The sequence below is a fragment of the Myotis brandtii genome, unplaced genomic scaffold (genome assembly GCF_000412655.1).
Source record: "Myotis brandtii unplaced genomic scaffold, ASM41265v1 scaffold352, whole genome shotgun sequence".
NCBI lineage: Eukaryota > Metazoa > Chordata > Mammalia > Chiroptera > Vespertilionidae > Myotis > Myotis brandtii.
This window is the reverse complement of record NW_005363542.1, coordinates 745,648-766,617: the sequence shown is the minus strand read 5'-3', so window position 1 is coordinate 766,617 and position 20,970 is coordinate 745,648. Positions and strand designations below refer to the sequence as shown.

The window sequence follows — 20,970 nt, the reverse complement described above, 5'->3', positions numbered from 1 at the left end:
TGTGAGCTTGTATCTGCTGGCACACAAACCCTTGCAGGACACAGTGACAGTGTTGCAGACAGCAGCTGTCATGATTCCCGTGTCTCAGTATATTTCCAGAGTGGAGTCCCCGCACCTTGGGCATGAGCGGCTTCTGGGCAGGGCGAGGGACATGTGTGGCTCAGCTCCCAGCCCTGAGCCGAAGACATGCCTCCTCCCTGATGAGTTGCCAGGGTCTGAGCACAACAAAGAGCCCTCTCCAAGTCACCTCCCACCCCCACCCATCCAGTCACCATAGATCCCTGCCAATGTTCCAAAGCCTGGGAGAGCTTTTCTACCTCTTAAATCTAAGAGGCCTGCTCAGAATGCAAAGAGGATTCCTCCTCCTTTTCCCATCACACTCTATTACTGCAGGGCATCAGCAGATGGAGGCGGCCTTTTATATGCAAATATTTGGGACCCATTAATCCCCCAGTTCCTGCCACTCTTGTAAGACCCTGTCTGTACCATCCAAAAGGCAAATAGAAGTTCCCACCCAACTAGAACTATTGAGACTTTCAGGCATGTTTGCAGCCTGAGGCCTGCAATGGACCTATTTTTGACACCCCAGTGCTGATTCAGATGGGGCTGGTGGGAAACAAGATTCTACAAGAGGTGGATGACTTAAGGCAAAACACTTGGGAGAGGAGAGAGACATTTTATGTCTAATGAGTAAAATGACAGCTCACCTTCACTGACCCCTGACCAGGTGCCAGGCACTGTGCTGAGTGCTTTATGAGAAGGACTTCCTTTATTCCTGGCAGGAACCTTTGAGATCTGCACTACCATTATCCCAGATTTATAAGAAAGAAAAGGGGGCTCCAAGAGGCTGAGGAATTTTTCCAGAGCCACCCATCTGGGCAGTGGTAAAGCCAGGATTGGACCCTAGGCAACCCGCGTCCACCCCTGAGCCCTTTGTGTGCTCCGCAGAGGAGGTGAAAGAACTAAGAACAGCCACAGAAACAGCAAGGACAGCAGAGACAATTGAGGATTTATCAGTCTCCTCCACCCTGACATTAGAGGCAGTGGTTGTGAAAAGACTTCTGGCCTCCCCATAGTTCTTCAGCCCCTCTCCCCTGTTTGCGTTCCCTGCTGGCCTTTCTCTGCTCTCTCCCTCTCAGAGCCAAGCCCTGCGAAGTGTGCCAAGTCAGATCCCTCCCCGGCAGCCATTTCTCTCAGCAGAGCTTTGCTGATCAATATTGGAAGCTTCAGCCAGAGAAGCAAAAAGTGTTCTCAGAATACAAAATCATCTCCCAGCGAGACTCTTCATTAGGAGAGAGAGTACTTCAAATGACTCCAGCATTTCTCTAATGCCGTCTATCCAGGATTCTGAACAAGGCTTTCAGTAGTGGACCTACCCTCCTCAGCCAGCTTCCAGAATCGCCAGGCTCCTCAGCCTGCCTCAGAGTCCCGGCTGCTGGATCCCAGGTCCCACTTCCTGTTCACTGCCTTCAGCTGTACTGTATTCTTTGCTACTCTCCTATATGTTTTGACTCAAATTTTCTCCCACCGCTCCTTACACCCCTCGGTCTGTGGCACGTGTACACCCTTGTGTTCAGCCTCTGTAACAAACCCTGTGGAGCCTTCCTATTTTACTGCCACATTAAGCATCTTCTTTCATTGTCAGCAAACCAGGCAGCCCTTGTCAGATAGAAACCTGAGAACAAAATGGGAGAGAGGAGAAACAGCTCTTTCCCTCCACGAGAAGTTGTTTCTTCCTGTACCTTGATATAAAGCAGCTTTGCTAACTGTTTCATGCATGGAGCAAAGCAAGTTGGCCCTGGAATATGGGTGCTAGTGAGCTCTCAAATGGCCCCCAGCTTGGCTGAGTACTGGTGCCAGGGCAAAACACCCCCCAAGAGTTAGGTTCCTGGGGTTTTGTTGAGTTAATCAGTTTATGAGAAAAGCTCCCTGCTAGTGGCCTCAATTTACCTGAAAGCTGTTTCTGACTTCATTTCGATACAGGGCCTCCTGTAGCGAGAAGGAACCGTCAGGAAACTGGGCCTAGAGTTCAGTTGCACTGTTAAGTTATTGAATATAGCGTCTAATCTTTCTCTTCAGTTACCTATGCAGACTGCTCATTAGAAAAGCCTGGCAAAGAGAAGTGTTGTGGAAGAGTCTGAGCTCCTGGCAACAGTGTTGGAAGAAGAGGATCTAGGGATCCTCCCTAAACTTCCCACTCAATGTTGGGGCTGGCCTTCCTTGAAGCACATGGGTCCTGGGTGATCACTAGAAGCTGATGGAAGTGAGTTTTTAAAAGGAGAGAGAAATGGCTGGGTAGACCCACAACACAGTAAAAGTGTGAAGCAAAACTTCACACCACTCCAGTGGTATAGAGATCCTAAGCCAAGAAATTAACAACACCTGCTCTAGGGCTGGAAGAACCCAGGGTGTCCCCAAGTACCTAAAGGCAAATTTTCAAATAGCCCAGGGCACATAGTGTTTACAGTGTTTAACCCCCTGCTTAAGAGAAGCTTATATCTTACCTTCAAATTCACCATGAGAAGGAATAATCTATAATAATAAAAGAGTAATATGCTAATTAGACCAGACAGCTAAACAACCTTCCAGATGACCTTCCAGATGAAGCCGGGGCTGCAAGGGCTGAGGCAAGCTGCCATGGCCGCAAGGGCCAAGCCCCTTGCACAAATTTCGTGCATGGGGCCTCTAGTGAGATATAATGGAGCCGTCCCTCCAGCACTCCTCCAAAACCTAATAGAACAGGTTGAGAGAAACTTTAAACATGTACAATAGAATTGGAAGGCAAAAAGAGGTGGCTTTGGAAAAGAATAAAATATAAATTCACAATGATGAAAAAGATGTCATTGTAATAAAGTAACTCACTGAATGGATTGAATAGTAAACTGCTAGAGTAGGAATAGGTGAATTGAAAGATATTAGAGGCAGCTAAAAAAGAAAACAGAGAAGAAGCTGAAATCTAGAAGGTAAAAAGAGAAGATCTAACAGAAGTGTATGGAAAAAATATAAAAAATAGAAGGGAGGAAATATTCCAATTCCAAAATTCATAGCTGAGAATTTTCCAGAATCAACTATCTTCTCAGTTTGAAGAAGTAAAACTAATTTCCAACCAGGATAAATAAAGAAAAAGGAATCCTCATTGTTAGCCAAACTACGTCTTGGTGCAGGGGTGGGGAACCTTTTTTCTGCCAAGGGCCATTTGGATATTTATAACATCATTTGTGGGCCACACAAAAGTATCATCTTAAAAATTAGCCTGCTATATTTGGTGAAACATTTAATTAACTCACCATAATGCCTTGTCAGGGCCAGACCAAATGATTTCTTGGGCCTTACACAGCCTGCTGGCTGGATATTCCCCACCCCAGTCTTAATGGAATTTATTACCATCAACAACAAAACAAAAACAATTTAAAAGCAACCAGTGAGAAAAGACATAAAGAAATTACACAAAACAGACTTCTCCTCAACAAAAGAAGTCAGAAGTAAACGGAATATTATTTCCAAACTGCTGATGGGAAATAATGGCCAATCTAATGTTCTATATCCAATAAAGCTATCATTCAATATTAAAGGCAAAAATAAAGAATTTTGTGATCCAAAGATTGGGTGAGTTTATTCCTCACAAACCCCTGAAGTACATTTTTAGCAAAAATTTTCTTTCAACAGAAGAAAATCAAATCCAGAAGGAAGGAATGAACTTCAAAAGGCAAAGAAGTTAGTATGTTGGTTTCTTTATATAAGTTATAAATGATGATAGTGGCTAGTAGTCTTGAAAAACAAGTTGAAATTAAAATAGTAGGTAGTAACATGGAAGATGAAAGAGGGCATTCTAAGATCCTTTATTTTCAAGAGGGGAACATAAATATTGATTAACTCATATATGAAAAATTTAAGCATAACTGCTAAAAGAATAAAAATAATAAACTAACACTTCTAAACCAGTAGAGGGAAGAAAAAGGTATTAAAGCTATCAATCCAACAGAAACAGGAATGAAGGAAAAGAAAACATAAGAAGTAGAAAGTACAAAATAAGTGTGTCTGTCTATTAACCTATCAGTGTTTATGAGTGATGGCAAAACAGATTTAACTTATATCTTAATCACTATAAGGTTATCTTTATTTTATCTAACCATGTACCACTAATAAAATACACTTAAAATAATAACAAGTTTAAAAGCCCTACTCTGCCTTATGGATTTATCATTGAAAATATCAGGGTGAGCCCTACCCAGTGTGGCTCAGTTGGTTAGAGCGTTGTCCAGTGCACCAAAGGGTCACAGGTTTGATTCCCAGTCAGGGCACATACCCAAGTTGCGGGTTCAATCCCTGGTGGGGGTGCATACTAGAGGCAACCATTTGATATTTTTCTCTCACATTGATGTTCTTTCTCTCACTCTCCCTTCGTCTGTCTCTAGAATCAATGAAAAATATATTCTCGGGTGAGGATTTAAAAAGAAAGAAAAACATCAGGGTGAGAGGTAGCATTGAAAATGACTATGGTTTCTTGCCTAAGAAACTGAGGATACCATTAATTAAGGATGATAGAGGGGCAAGACCCACCTTGGAAGTGAAAAGAAGTTAACATTTATTGACTTCTTCCTAAGTCTTAATAGGGGGTTGCAAAAGAAATTAGGAAGAGGCATTGGAGAGAACTTGTGCCATGTGTCACAGAAGTCCAGACACAGGAAGAGAACTTAAAGTGTGTGGCGGCATGGCAGCTCCAAAGAGGAGAATTTAAGAAGAAAGGATAGGCGACTTCAAAGATAAAGAAGATGATCAGCAGTATCTGTATGGAGAAAGGGTGAGAGCAGAATGAGTACTGAGAAGAAGCCTTTAGGTCAAGCTTTAAGAGAACAGACTAATTGAGTATTGTACCTACTGGTAAGAGATTAAGGCAAAAAATGTGAAGAAATCAAGGAAGCAGGAATGGATTTCTCTCTCTCAAGAAGTTTAACACTGAAGGGAAGACAATGGATGGTAAGAGAAATGCAGGCTCAAGGGAAATTATCTTGGAATAAGCAACAACCACTTTTAAGAATAACACTTTAGCCTGGCCAGTGTGGTTGAGGGTAAACCCATGAACCAGGAGGTCACAGTTCGATTCCAGGTCAGGGCACGTGGCCAGGTTTCAGGTTCAATCCCCGGTGGGGGGCACAGGAGACATCTGATCAATGATTCTCTCTCATCATTGATGTTTCCTATCTCCCCCTTTCCCTTTCTCTCTCAAATGAATAAAAACATTAAAAAAAAACAAGAAAACTTTTAATTATCTAGAGCCTTCAGAGAAATGAATTTCCTATGTAACCATCTTTTTGAGGTTACCTAATGCTGCATTTTAAAATACCAAAGCTAAAAATAATATTAATAAAATACCAAAGCTAACCCTGGCCAGCGTTGCACAGTGATTAGAGCATTGGCATGCAGAGGGTTGCAGGTTCAAGCCTGGCCCCAGTCAGAGCATGTGTGGGAGGCAACCAGTCAATGTGTCTCTTTCACATGGATGTTTCTCTCTCCCTCCCCACTCCCTCCCTTCTACTCTAAAAAAATCAATGGAAAAAATATTCTCATTCCTCAGGTAAGGATTTTAAAAAATAATAAAATAAAATACCAAAGCTAATTTTGACCATTTTTACAATACCCAAAGTCACTAGCAATATCACGGTGGTCTATTGCCTTTAACTATGAATGATACTCTTTCATGACTTAAATAAAACCAGTTGGACATTGTTTAACCTTGACCTCAGTCATTGTCCCTTGAATACAGGACCTGTTGAGGCCTGTAGGACTATTTGCCTCTACACTAGCCACAGGAGCTATCTTGAATTCTTTTATTTATTTATTTTTATATCTTTGAATATCTTTCTTTTACTGTCAGTGATCTTTTCCCATAATTTGCCATAATTTTCTATGTCTAGTCTGCTCATAAGCTGGATTAAGGTGTGCTCAACCCTGACAGATGAATCTACTCAGTATATTAATTTAGCCAAGTTTCTGAATTTGAAAGGCTAATCACCAGGATAATAAACATCACCCTTATATTTATAGTAGCCTTTCCGTATGTGGTTAAATCTCAGATGTACGATTTAATACAAAACCAAAAGTAACCAAGAGCATCTGAGAAACTCTACTTAATATAATATATGAGCTTTAGTATGTAAATTTAGGGACATTTATTTGTCTCTAGCCAAAGATCTCTTTGGAGGCCTGTTTATTTCCTGATCTCAACAGAAGAACTGGAAGAGAGGGCTACCTAGCCCTCAGGTGGGACAGAGATTCTGCCTCTAAGCCGATAATTCTCTCAATACTAATAGAAAAAGGAGTATCTCTCCTTCCCACTTAACACCCATCCTCCAGAAGAAAAAGCATTTGTTGTGTGTGAACTAAAATAGCCTCTGCTTTGTCACCTTCTGTCTGCTACCTGGGCTGTGTAAGTAAACTTGAGTTTTATAGACTCTACAACCTGGAATCTTAACAATATTGAGATCTTTCCCTACAGACCTTGGTCTTAAACAATGCAACCGTGGGGCTAGATGCAGATCTCTTTTAACATGAGAATTGATGAATTCATAAAGGGTTTTAACAGAAGAAATGGAGAGTTTCTGGTTTTCTAATTCCTTAACTCACAATTCTGAAAGCAAGGCAAAGACATTCCAAGGAGGGAAAGGCCACTGGTAATATCAGCATGTCTCTTATTAAAGGTCCAGGGGCAGGCTTCTAGGAGGCCTTCCTTATAGGATGGCATTTATTATCTTGGTGATTTACCAGAGACTAGCTTTTAGCTTTTCAGGTTCAGAAACTAGTTTAATCAACGTACAAAGAACAGATTCATTATCAGAACTCAGCTCACCTCAACCAAGCTTACAAGATTGATCTGCAAACCAAAATGTCAGTTGACATTTATATGGAAAAATATAACTGACTGATATTCTAAAACTCTAAGTGATTAGCTTAGTCTTTCCCCGTAGGCAGGCCTGTACAGGGAGGCGGATCATAAACAGGTTATTGGTGAACATGAAATCAGAATAAAGGTGAATCATGTTTAATGTCACAGAGAGAGTAATCCATCCACAATAAATACGGTCCTACTGGTGAAACTAAATTTCTTGGAAATCTGCCAGCAAAGACTCTCTGCCCTAATCAGTATTTCTATAGGCATCTGCCAATGTTTTGTCTCAGGTTTTTTGCCTCGAGGCTTACCTATGCCCACACCCACCCAAATCACCTCCCACATTTGTCTTTCACTGCGTGTTAATACTTTCCATCAGCTTATATTAGTTATTCTTTTTTCTTTTTCTTAAATGTTTTTATTGACTTCAGAGAGGAAGGGGGAGGGGGAGAGGGGGAAAGGGGGAAAGAAACATCAATGATGAGAGAATCATTGATTGGCTACCTCCCACATGTCCCACACTGGGGATCAAGCTTGCAAACTGGGCATATGCCCTGACCGAGAATTGAACCATACCTCCTGAGTCATGCCAGCCGGGCCATTTATTCTTTTTTCTTAAGTTTAGAGTTTAAATCTCAGTGAACAATCTTATTGTCAAGTTTCTGGAGCATACCTCACTGTACTTACATTGGTCAAGAGGAGAGTGTAGCATAGATAAGGGTGGGTGGAACAGCTCACGCAGATCAGGATTTACCAGTCATTTACCAATAAAACCTTCCCATTTTTACTATTTCTATGCTACATGTGTATCATTAATATTTTTCTTTAAATCAACTCACTTTTAAAAAGCAAATTTTACCCCCACCATAAATGGAAAATGACTATCCTTTGTCCTAAAAGGAGCATGGTCCTAAAAATAAGCATAACTGAAAGTAAAAGGTCTTATTTTTTCCGTGTACTTTTTTAGCTAGACACTGTTTGCCATGGAAAACCCTGAGCCTGAGCAAGTCTGTGCACCAAACTTTGACTCTGTCTTTATCATCATCATAAACCTCAAAAGAAGACTGAATAACAGATTAATTTTGGTTATTTAATGCACCTAGTGTCTTATCCAACTACCATCTAAAAAATCCTATATAATAAAACCCTAATATGCAAATCGAACGGCGGAACAACCAGTCACTATGATGCGCACTGACCACCAGGGGGCAGATGCTCAATGCAGGAGCTGCCCCCTGGTGGTCAGTGCACTCCCACAAGGGGAGCATCGCTCAGCCAGAAGCCGGACTCACGACTGGCAAGCGCAGCGGCAGTGGCAGGAGCCTCTCCCGCCTCCACTGCAGGTGGGCGGTAAGGAGCGAGGGGTCCTGGACTGAGAGAGCCCCAGACTGCAAGAGGGATGTCTGACTGCCAGCTTACAGGCAGGCTGACATCTCCCGAGGGGTCCCAGACTATAAGAGGCTGCAGGCCCAGCTGAGGGAACACACACACACACACCCCTCCCAGTGTACGAATTTCATGCACTGGGCCTCTAGTAATTTATATTAGGCATCCCACATGTGGAAAAAGGTCTTTTGAGACTTTAAGAGTATCCAAAAACTGTTTATGTACCTGTAGTGATACCTTCTTTCTAGCCTTGCCTGACCCCAGCTTTTGCCTGGTGCTGCACTGATGGGTCTCGCTCTTGCTCCTCCCTGCACAGGTACACACTGGCAGCTCAGGACCTGGTGATGCGTGCTCGTGGTGTCCTGAAGGACAGAGGATGGCGGATATCTAATGACCGACTGGGCTCAGGAGATGACATTTCTGTATATGTCATTCCTTTAATACATGGAAATAAACTGTCATGAAAACAACTCAGGGGATTGGAAGATCAGAAGGAAGAAAGCTGGGATGCCTCTTGGCAGGGCAGGACTGGGAAGTGCCCCAGCAGAGTTCCAGATGGTGCCACCTCTTCCCAGCCCAGATGGAGAGTTTGCTGCCCAAAAGCCTCCGGCTGTGTTTCAAGAGGATCAATAGGTTTCAGTTACTGCTATAGTTAACAAGTCTGGATACTCAACAAAAGCAAAACCTAAAGGCTGCTACTGAGTGTTGTTTCTTTTGGTTCCTTCAATAGGCCTCCTAAGTGGCCAGTGCCTATTTTGGGCACATAATCATATTTATTTTAACTGGAATGCTGGGGCAGCCATTTTCAGGTGTAACTGGCAGAAGACTCTTCGTCTGTCAAGCTGCCAATTTGTCTACGGGTTGGAACGTTGGGGATCATGCCTCAGAAAGTGTGAGCGCCCACCTTCTACTAAGCCTGAGATTTATTTCAGGGAATGCTATCTATGTGTGTGTCTCTCTCTATTCTTTCATGATGATGATGATGGGGTGAGGTAGGAATTTTTTTTTAATTTCTTGAATCTTAATTGTTTCCATAGAACAGGCCTGGGACTTTCCAACTCCTTGCTGAGGAATTTGTGTGTCCAAGTCCAACCCAGGCTGTCACTGTATCCTGTAACCCACACCACCCAGGCAGACCTCTGGAGCAGTGCCCTGGCTAACAGAGTGCTGTCTTTGTTGTGAAATAATTTGTTTCTAGGTTGATTTTTTTTTCCTACTAAATCAGTGTTTTCACGAAATTTGGGGTATTTCTTTGGGCCAGCAGTTCCTCTTTTGTCTTCAAGGGTCTCCCTTGTGTTGTTTGAGGTTTCTGTTGGTTTCTGAATCTGGGTTTTCATTTCTGGAATGATTGCTTCCAGATCCCAACCCATCCTTGCTGTGCCACAAGTACACACGTAAAGCAGTGTTTAATAGAGCTGTATGGGAAGTCCCTTAATGTCAGTCAGTTTCACCACACCTCATTTCAGAACCTTTCCTCCACTTTAAATCCAGGTTCCATGGGCTGCAAGGGTTCCCAGGCCCACTCCAAATAATGTGTAAGTATCAGAGTCTGTCAGGGAACAGCAGGCCCTCTCCCCACCATCTTTGGACAAGACCCACTCAGACTGAATTTGATGAAACAGAATTTGAATTGGGTTGACTGGCCATTCACATGCTCCTTCTCCATGGAATCAGGTCCCAACCACCCAACCACTTAGACTACTGTTCCCTCTGAGTGTTCCTCATGGAGCATCCACAGAAGCAGTGGACACATCAGATCTGCCAGGTGCTTCACTGCCCGGAGGAACTGAAAAATTAGCAATCCCTTCTATCTCTTAGACTGCTGCTCTGCATGGGTACCTTGTAGAGCAACATCCCATTACTGAGCCTTCATCCTGGAGAGCTCCTGTGGTATCACCACCATCTGGACAACTTCTTGTAATTAAAACATTCAATGAAGAAAGAGTCATTGCGGTGGTCCCCCAAAATGCTGGAGAGCCAATTCCAGTTCTCATGTTTTTGAAACCCTTCCCCACAGGAGAGGACAGGACCTTTCCTCCCGGAGAGTTCATCGCCTGCATACCTGGATTTATAGATTTTTTTTAGGAATGGCCAGGAGCCTTCCTATTCTATGTTCATCCCACAGTGTGGAAACAGTGCTCAGCCTGGTGGGTGAAGTACTGTGGGAATTCATCCATCAGGTGGTTGCCAAAATGTTGTCTGGGAAGAACTGGACTACAACCTTGTCAGGCATCCTCTTCATCTGGTAGCGTCCCTCCTCCTCTGATAAATCTTAGCTACCCCAATCACTCTGTGGAGAGAAGTTTATGGTAGACAGTTTGCTTCTCTGACAGAATATTATGTTATGGAAAAACATGCAGGCATCCTACAGCAGTGTGGTCCATTTTCTGTACCTGCCTTGACTCCCTAACCCACATACAAATTGGAATCTTGAGAGTTTCCCTTGGAGGATTCCAAGTTATCAGCTTTAGGAAGCAGTCACCTCTTTCCTATGTTTCCATTGCCTTTCATTTCTTTTCCCTTTCCTGAGCTTTTATGTACTCCCTATCTTGAGCTTCTCCAGTTTTAATTGAGCCACAAGAGTCAGAGTGTCGATGCAGACATGTAGATGTGACATGTCTTAATTCATCAATTCATTTACTGCCAAGGCATGTCTCAGGAAAAACTCTGGAACTCCCTTATTCAGTGTATCCTAGTCTTGCACATTTAGTCCTACTGCTTTTAGTTGGGTAACTAGGAATTCTTTTCATAAGCCCCGTTGGGTAAAAAGAGCTCAGTAGCAAGCTGAAGCCATGATTCTATTGGGAGTATGGGAGGAAAACTACAAATGAGGTGAATAAATCAAATGTGGAAAAAATTATTTGTTATGCTCATGGAAAAATCTACCCAGTACTAATACTGCTCTGTGCATTGAGCTTACTCGGTTTTAGCTTTATTTTTTACCCAGACCCTACATCATCCCATCTCAGAGCAGTAACGGTGTCTACATAACAGGTAGGGTCCTGGAGCATTCCTGGAAGGGTCTAAAGGTAACACTCAAAATTCTGCAGAATGTATGTATACGTGGTTCTGAAATCTTCCGTATCTGAGTTTGTAGCCAAATCTGCTTGTCCTCATAGCCTCAGAGGAAGTCTTGTTTTCCTAGTCAAGTCTTTATGGTTGTCTTGGGGGTGTGCGGCCACTTCCTTTAATGAAAGGCTCTTCCAGTTCTAAATCTTGTTGTTGGGCTGGTCCCTGCTCTTTCAAATATCTGACACTTCAAATTTACACTTCATCCACACTGCAGCATCTTCCCAGGCAACAGCCAAACCTTTGTTATCTAAACACCTGAAATCAGAGCAGTGCCAGCAGTCAGAAGGAGGAGGGGATGTTCTGCAGTGGTTGTGTTTACATAACTGCTACTCTTGGATAGAACTGAAAATCAGTTAGGCCAACTACTAATAAGACAAAGCCCCCCACCGCCCTCCCTCAAAGTGGGAATTTCAGTTCTTTTCCACAGTATTCAGCTTTGGGAAATTTAGGGTGCTTAATTTTTTTAATCCTTAGCAATTTACCTCCATGGGACTATGTGAAGTCAGCTGTGCTCACTCTCTTCTTACTCTTTTAAGTATTCATTTATTTTTGGGAGACCTACCGCAATAGATAGATATTGGTAGGCAGGGATGAGTGTCCTGGTACCCAGATTTGGCCTAGGATCGTGGCCATTCAGGAAGGGTTTTCTGGTTTACCAGGAAGATTAGAAAGAAAACACTTGGAAAAAAAATCTCCCAAATCTTTAAAACTCTAATTCTCCTCTTGATCTCACCTCCTTTCGCATCTGCCCGTCAACTTTAATTTACAAGGCCACAAGTGGTCAGTGGTTTTCTTTCCACCACAGTTTGAGGATCTTGCCATTCCTTAAATGACCCAGCAGTTCCACTCTTTTCAGAGTGAATCTATTAAGCTTTTATGAGTTTCTATTTTCAGTAAGTTAGTGCTTCTGGGACACTTGGAGAAAGCAGTGAGAGTCATTGTCTATGCAAAGAACAACCCGGCTGACCCAAAAACTTACCAGATCTAAGAAAAAAGTAAAAAGCATATAACAGGAACTTGGATTTTTGAGGATTTACAACTGCAGAGAAATTTTGCAGCCTGCACCCCATAGCCCATCTTGCTGAGCAAACTGGTTTTGTGTTGGTGACGGGGATTTTTCAAGACACTACATGAGCAGCCCAATTTGCCTCTTATGTGAGCACCATATCTGAGTGCCAGTCTGAGGAGCACTGCACTTTCCAATTCATGGCATTATCTGTAAATAGCTTTAATTTTTCCTTTGCATCTTAGATGCAGTTTTGTTCATGCAGAGACCAGGTAGACAGTGACCAAATGAGGCTGTACGTGTTGTTGTTTTCTACTATGATGTACTTGAAGGAGAACCTTGTGTCCTCCACTCTTCTAATCCTCCATAGTATTTGTGTTTGTTTGAGGCGTCCTGAGGTTACTCCTTCCCTCCTGTTTTGCCTCCATTTTCTTTGTTTCTTCTGGAGACCCAGGGAGGCCCACAGTGGAGACCATTTGTAAGGAATGTATCATAAGGTCTGGGTTTCCAGAAACACCCTACGTGCAGTGAATGAGAGGAATATGCCTGAAAATGATTTCAGAACCATGTACCTTTATGCTTTGTGATTGTGAAATCTTGACTTTTGTAACCCAAAAGTGAAAACTGTTTAGTAATGGGGATCTATTTTGTGTGTTTCGAAACTTAGGTGCAATGTTCCCTGGAAAAAGCTAAAGAAATGTATATGCTCAATTATGTTTTAAAATAAAATATTATATATATGTATATAGGACACCGTTAGCAAAACTTTTTGTGTCACTTCTTCAATCCACTATGAAGTTCCTTCATATCAGGTAATGGGATGAGGGGAGAGTCTCATGGCCTAATGTGGAATTATCAACTGTGAACATTCAAAAGTAAATCAAAAGGGAACAGATGCCACCACTAGCAATCCTCACTGGAACAGCAGCAGTAAAGGCTACACATTTCAATAATGCCACCAGAAGAATGACCATGGATATTACTCCCAAGAGGTATTCTTTTTTATTTTATTGGGGTATAATTGACATATAATATTAGTTTCAGGTATAAACATAATGATTTGATATTTGGATATATTGTAATATCACTACAATAAGTAGTTAATATCTGTCATCATACATAGTTACAGATTTTTTTCCTTATGATGAGAACTTTTAAATTCTACTCTTAGCAACATTCAAATATGCAATACAGCATTATTAACTACTAGAGGCCCAGCGCAGCCCCGCCCACCGCTTGCCACCCGGCCCGCCCTGCCCACCGCAGGCTGGGGGGTGGGGGGGAAGGATGGAGGGACCAAGAGGTGGTCAATGCACCTCATGATGACTGGTTGAGCGGTCGTTCCGGTCATTACGCTTATGGTCCCTGGCCTTTTATTATATAGGATAATCACCATGCTGTATATTATATTCCCGTGACTAATTTATTTTATAACTGGAACTTGTACCTTTGACTTCTTCATTCATTTTGCCCAACCCCCACCCCACCTCAGACAACCACCAATATGTTCTCTGTATTTATTAGTTGTTTTTTTTTTAAGATACCATATCTATGTGAGATTATATGATATTTGTCTTTCTCTGTCTAATTTATTTTGCTTAGCATAGTACCCTCAGGTCTATCCATGCTGTTGCAAATGGCAAGATTTTATTCTTTTTTTATGACTGAAGAATGTTCCAGTGTTTGTGTGTGTGTGTGTGTGCACTACATATTCTTTATCCATTCATCCATTGATGAACATTTAGGTTGTTTTCATATCTTGGCTATTATAAATGCTGCAATGAACATAGGGTGCATATATCTTTTATGAGTCAGTGTTTGTTTTGTTTGGATAAATAGCCATAAGTGGGACTGTTGGATCATATGGTAGTTCTGTATTTAATTTTTCTGAGGAATCTCCATACTGTTTTCTATGGTGGCTACACCATTTACATGCTTACCAACAATGCACAAGTGTTCCTTTTTCTCCACATCTCTGCCAACACTGTTACTTCTTGTCTTTTTTATAGCAGCCATTGTAACAGGTGTAAGGTGATATCTCATTGTGGTTTTGATTTGCATTTCCCTGATGATTACTGATGTTGAGCATCTTTTCATGTACCTATTGGCCATTTGTATGGAAAAATATCTATTCGGATCTTCTGCCCATTTTTTAATTGAATTGTTTGTTTTTATTGAGTTGTATGAGTTCTATATATATTCTGGATTTTAATCCCTTAATATGGGACTTGCAAATATTTTCTCCCATTCAGTAGGTTGTCTTTTCATTTTGTTGATGGTTTCCTTTGCTATGCAGAAGCTTTTTAGTTTAATGTAGTCCCACGTGTTTATTTTTGCTTTTGTTACATTCATATTTATTGTCAAATACACAAAATAATCATTCTCAAGACCCATGTCAAGGAGTTTACTGATGAAGTTTTCTTCTAGGAGTTTTATGGTTCCAGGTCTTATTTTCAAGTCTTTACCCATTATTTATTTGAGATTTTTCTTGATTCCTGAGGTAGGCATTTATCACTATGAACTTCCCTCTTAGAATTGCTTTTACTGCATATTTTGTATGTTGTATTTCCATTTTCATTTGTATCAAGATACTTTTTATATCTCTTCTGGTTTCTTCATTGACCATTTGTTCAGTAGCATGTTGTTTAATATATTTGAATTTTCCAGTTTTCTTCTTATAATTTATTTCTAGTCTCATAACACTGTGGTCAGAAATATGCTTGATATGATTTTAAATCTTCTTAAATTTGTTAAGTCTTGTTTTGTGTCATGAACAATGTTCCACGTACACTTGAGAATAATGTGTACTCTGTTGCTTTTGGATGGAATGTTCTATATATATCTGGTTAATTCCATCTGGTCTACATATGTCTTTTAAGGCCAATTTTTTTTATGGGTTTTTCTCTCCTGATGATCTATCCACTGATGTAAGTAGGGTATTAAAGTTCCTTACTATTATATTTATGTTATCTATTGCTCCCTGTAGGTCTGTTAATATTTACTTTATGTTTTAGGTGCCCCTATGTTTGGTACATAAATATTTACAAATATATGTCCTCTTGTTGGATTGACTTCTTATCCCAAAAGGTATTCTTAAGTGAGAGGGGTAGTAACTAATATTCTCACCAAAGACAGTAAGAGTCCAAACTTTACTTAGTCACTTAAACATGTTAAGTACTACAAAATGTTAGTAAAATGTACCATCTTATAAAGGAATCTTAACAGGTGAGATAAGGCATCAAAGAACGTTAATTCTGTTTTAGTTTTAGAGTCTAGGAAGTTAAAAGTAATCTAGAAAATACATTACAGTGTTAAAAATAATCAAAATATTGATTCACAAATAAAACTAAAAGTTGGCTACTGCTTATCTGAAGATGAGTTCAAAGGAGCTAACTAGATAGAAAAATACTCATCTTAAGAGTGATTTTGTTGTAAAACCCACAGCTTTTTTCAACTTTACTTGTACCCTAATGCTTATGATGCCTCACTCAGCAGTACAGACTCATGAAATGAATCAATCCCTGGATTAGATTCCTGAAGATTAGAGGAGTTTTCTAACATTCTCTTATAAGCAAGCTTAGTTTATCAGATTAGCTCTTGAAAGATGTGGTAGATTGTCTCCAAAGTGGCTGCCAACAATGCTTTCTATGTGTGTTCATAAATGTTCCTTTTCCCAGTAAGAAGTGGCATTTGTTTCCCCACCCCTTGAATCTGGTTTGGCCTGTGACTTGCTTTGGTTAACAGAATGCGGACATGACATTTTCAGAATTCCAAGCCTAGATCTCTAGAGGCCTTGTAGTACCTGCTTTCACTCCTGGAAGCCGGCTACCCTGCAAATGTCAGACTAGATTACTGAATGACAAGAGGCCACCAGGGGATAACCAGAGTGCCAAGATACTGGGACTGAGGCCATCTTTGACCCTCAAGCCTCTCTTGAGACACTCCAGGTGGTACCATGAGATAGAAGCCCAGTCAGTTCTAAGCTCTTCAGGACATTCCAGCTGAAGCCACAGACAACGCAAGTCATAGGGGAGCCACCCACACAGAGCCCTGCCCAAATTCCAGCCAGACCCACAGAAACATGAACAAATAGAATGGTTTTGTTTTAATATTTGCATAGTTTATTACACAGTAATATATAACTGAAACAGAGAACCTGGCTCTGGGGAATTTGGGGTGAAATGTTTAAAAATATAAATTAAAAAGATAAGAAAATGGCATTGGAAAAGTATGTTTGTAATTTGGGACATAATCCTCCATATGGCGCCTGGTAGAGTGACTGAGACAGGGGAAAGAAACTTAGAATAGCGGTAATGCGGAGACTCTGATGGATGTGTTGGTATCTTAGCAAGAGCTCTCCTCCATACCTATGCTTTTGCCTCATCGTGCAGCTTATAATGATCATTAATAAGTCAGGAAAGCCATGAAAGGGAAAACAAAGACCTTTAACCCCTCACTTATGATGACACCATTACATGTACCATTTATTACCCTTGGGAGAGTCAAGTGGTTCTTTGGCTCCCAGAACTGTTGTTTGAAAGCGTTAGGTTATATCTCAGGGAAAACAAGACAATTTTAAAATTGTGAATATGTATGTGAATATTGTTTTAAAATTCTCATCATTTAAAAATCCCCATCTACAAAATACTTCAAACTTACTGCCATCCCAGTTTTTTCCTTCCAATTAAATGATAGGTCAAAGAGTGAGTTATATATTCTACAATTAATCTGCCTTTTTAATTGCTTTTTCTGTAATCAGAGTCCTCTAAAGTCTATTGATCTCCATACATCTCTCTATATTTTTAGTCTCTTGTCTTTCACTTCTGAAGAGACTTTTCCAGCCAGCTAACCTTTGCTTTATTGATTCCACATAGGCTGCCTGCAAGATTCAGAGTGTGACTGAGCACGAGGCGTGGGCAGAGTGCACCTTGACTGTCTGCCAGGGACCAGGTCTGATCAGATTGCTAGTCCAAGGGGACAGAGCTTCTGACTGCAGACCTGGAGTATAGCACTCCTCTGAAAGGAGCATATAAATCGGAGCTTTCTCTTTTACCCTCTTTCTCTTTTACTCTTACTTTACAAATATAATCAGTAAAAAGTTAAAGTAGACCAGCTGGTTTGGAAGGCACTGTTGTGACGTGGGGATGGGGGATGGTTGACATGAGGATGGAAAAATGAAGTTGCAGCAACAAAATGTCCCAAACCAAGTCATTTCACACCCTTTATGCACCACTAGTATGAGTAACAAGACATATCTGATTTAAACTAGAGAATTGTGGAACCTGAAAATAGTCTTAGCAGCTGTAAATTAGCTATCACCTGCCTGTTGAGTTTGGTCAAAGAGACAAAAGTTGGGACGAGATTCTAGAGAACTATAAAATCTCTCCTCTCATTGTAAAATTAGAAAAAAAAATGCAATTTCTAATTCCTGAAACCCCTAAACATAAATTAGGGGATATATGGTCAATCAACCAATTGCACAATAGAATTTGAAGGAAAATTAACATTGTGGTTATTTTCATGGAAAACGTTAAATGCTCTCATTATTATATGTATTTTTTGGAATATCACCTACCAGGCCCACCCAAAGATTATTTAATTCTTAGGTTATGGTTCAACAAATACTAGGCTTTATGGGCCACTTGGACTCTGTCACAACTACTCAACTCTGCTTTGTTGCATGAAACAAGCCATAGACCAGCGGTTCTCAACCTGTGGGTCGAGACCCCTTTAGCGGTCGAACGACCCTTTCACAGGTTTCACCTTAGACCATCCTGCATATCAGATATTTACATTACGATTCATAACAGTAGCAACATTACAGTTATGAAGTAGCAACGAAAATAATTTTATGGTTGGGTCACAACATGAGGAACTGTATTAAAAGGGCCAGAAGGTTGAGAACCACTGCCATAGACAATCTGAGGTAGGATCTGTCCAAAAGCGTCAAAAGTCAAGCTTACATCTCGGTCAGAAAAATTAACTCATGAAAATATGGCCTGATCTTGCCTGTCTGGGGTGAAATGAGTAAGAACATCAGACATATTAATGAACACTAATGGTCTATGATAAGAAAAAAAACAGGTAGGATCAGTAATCATTTATCTTGCTGTATTGAGTTATATAAATAGGATAATTTCTAAATTTGCCAGTTCATTATTACAAATACAGTCTAAAAGCCTTTAGTCACAATGGTAGTTGATGAATCAGGGTTGTAATATGGATTTACTCACTACTGAGACACTATCAGTTATATAATCTGCTACTAATTCAAATCTTAACTTCCTTCTTAAACATGAGTTAAAAATTTTAACCCATCACTTACCACACTTCAAGGAGGGGGGAAAACATTTATTATATTACTATTAGTTCATATGCTGAGTACTTGAAATATGGGTTCTCTTATACCCTTCTCAGGTAAATAGTATCACAATTTACAAATTAAAAAAATAATTTTATTCCATTGTGATTGGAGAATATACTTTTTGTGATTTTTTTTTAATTTTTCAATTACAGTTGACCACAATATTATATGGACTTACGAAGTGATCACTCCATACACAGTTAATACAATGTATATTCACTATGTTGTACTTTACACCCCCATGACTCTCATCTTTTTTATTCATCTCCCCAAGGATCCTCCTATCTGGCAACCATCAATTTGTTCTCTTTATGAGTTTCAGTTTTGTTTGTTCATTTGTCTTTGTTCTTTTTAGATTCCACTTGTATTAGTAAGTGAAATATATGGTATTTGTCTTTGTCTGACTTATTTCACTTAGCATAATGTTGTTACAAATGGCCAGATTTCATTCATTTTTATGGCTAATATTCCATTGAATATATGTACCACCTCTTCTTTATCCATTTGTCTATTGATGGACACTTAGGTTGCTTCCATATCTCGGCTATTGTAAATATGTTGCAATGAGCATAGGGGTGCATATATGTTTTCAAATTAGTGTTTTGAGTTTCTTCAAATAAATAACCAAGTAGAACTGCTGGGTCATATAGTTCTATTTTTAATTTTTTGAGGGACCTCCATAGTATTTTCCACAGTGGCTGCACCAATCTGCAATCCTACCAACAGTGCACGAGGGTTCCCTTTTCTCCACATCCTCACCAACAGTTGGTGTTGTTTGATATTAGGATTATTTGTTCTAGTTCTGTGAAAAAATGCCATGGGTATTTTGATAGGGCATGCCTTGAATCTGTAGATTGCTTTGGGTGACACGGACATGTTAAAGATAATTCTCCCTGACCATGAGCATGGTATAGCCTTCCATTTATTTGTGTCTTCAATGTTTTATAATTTTCCGAGTACAGGTATTTTACCTCCTTGGTTAAATTTATTCCTAGCTATTTTATCTTTTTGATGCAACTGTAAATGAGATTAATTTCTCTTTCTATTGTCCATTCTTGGTGTTTAAAAATACAACCAATTTCCAAATACTAAATTCGTATCCTGCTACTTTACTGTATTCAATAATTAGTTCTAATCATTTTTTAGTGGAACTTTAGGGTTCTCTCAATATAATATTATGTCATCTGCAAATGACAGCTTTAATTCTTCTTTTCCAGTTTGAATGCCTTTTATTTCTTCTTCTTGTCTGATCACTGTGGCTAGGACTTCCAATACTATGTTGAATAAAAGTGGTAAAAGTGGACATCCTTGCCTTATTCCTGATCTTAAAAAAAAAACCTTTTAGCTTTTCACTGTTGAATATGATGTTGACTATGGGTTTGCCATACAAGGCCATTATTATGTTATTTTCCTCTATACCCACTTTGCTGAGAATTTGTACTATAAATGGATGTTGGATTTCTAATGCTTTTTCTGCATCTATTGATATGATCATATGATGTTTATCCTAAATTTTGTTTACATGGTATATCATGTTAATTGATTTGCAAATACTGAACCAACGTTACATCCCAGAAATAAATCCCACTTGGTTATTGTGCATGATCTTTTTAATGTATTGATGGACCTGGTTTGCTAATATTTTGTTGAGGATTTTTGCATCTATGTTCATCAGGGATATTGGCCTATGATTTTATTTTTTGTAGTGTCTTTGTATGGTTTTTGTATAAGGGTGATGCTGGCCTTGTAAAATGAGTTTAGGAGCCTTTCCTCCTTTTCAATGTTTTAGAATAGTTTAAGAAGAATAGATATTAATTTTTCTTTGAGTATTTGGTGAAGTTTACCAGTGAAGCAATCTGGTCCAGGACTTTTGTTTGCTGGGAGTTTTTTTGTTGTTGTTCAGATTTGAATTCCTTAGTAGTTATTTGTTCAGATTTTCAGTTTTGTCCTGATCCAGCCTTGTTGCATTGTCTCTAGGAATTTATCTATTTCTTCCAAGTTGTCCAATTTGTTATAATTGATCATAGTATTTCCTTATAATCCTTTGTCGCTTCTCTTTTTATTTCTGATTTATTTGGGCCCTCTTTTTTTCTTGATGAGTCTGGCTAAAGGTTTATCAATTTTATCTTTTCAAAGTATCAACTCTTGGTTTCATTGATCTTTTGCATTTTTTAGCCTCTATTACATTCATTTCTGCTCTGATTTTTATTATTTCCTTCCTACTACTCACTTTGAGCTTTGTTAGTTGTTCTTTGT

At 39.9% G+C, this 20,970-nt stretch overlaps 1 protein-coding gene across 1 annotated transcript in view; it reads left to right on the top strand.

Annotated features, from left to right (window-relative positions):
- PPM1H (protein phosphatase, Mg2+/Mn2+ dependent, 1H) overlaps positions 1-13,096 on the top strand; it is a 241,360-nt gene extending 228,264 nt beyond the window's left edge. The window contains exon 11 of the mRNA XM_005871690.2: positions 8,589-13,096. Coding sequence (XP_005871752.1) covers positions 8,589-8,736 — 148 coding nt within the window. The 3' untranslated portion in view covers positions 8,737-13,096. The remainder of the gene's footprint in view (positions 1-8,588) is intronic.
- The last annotated feature ends 7,874 nt before the right edge of the window (positions 13,097-20,970 follow it).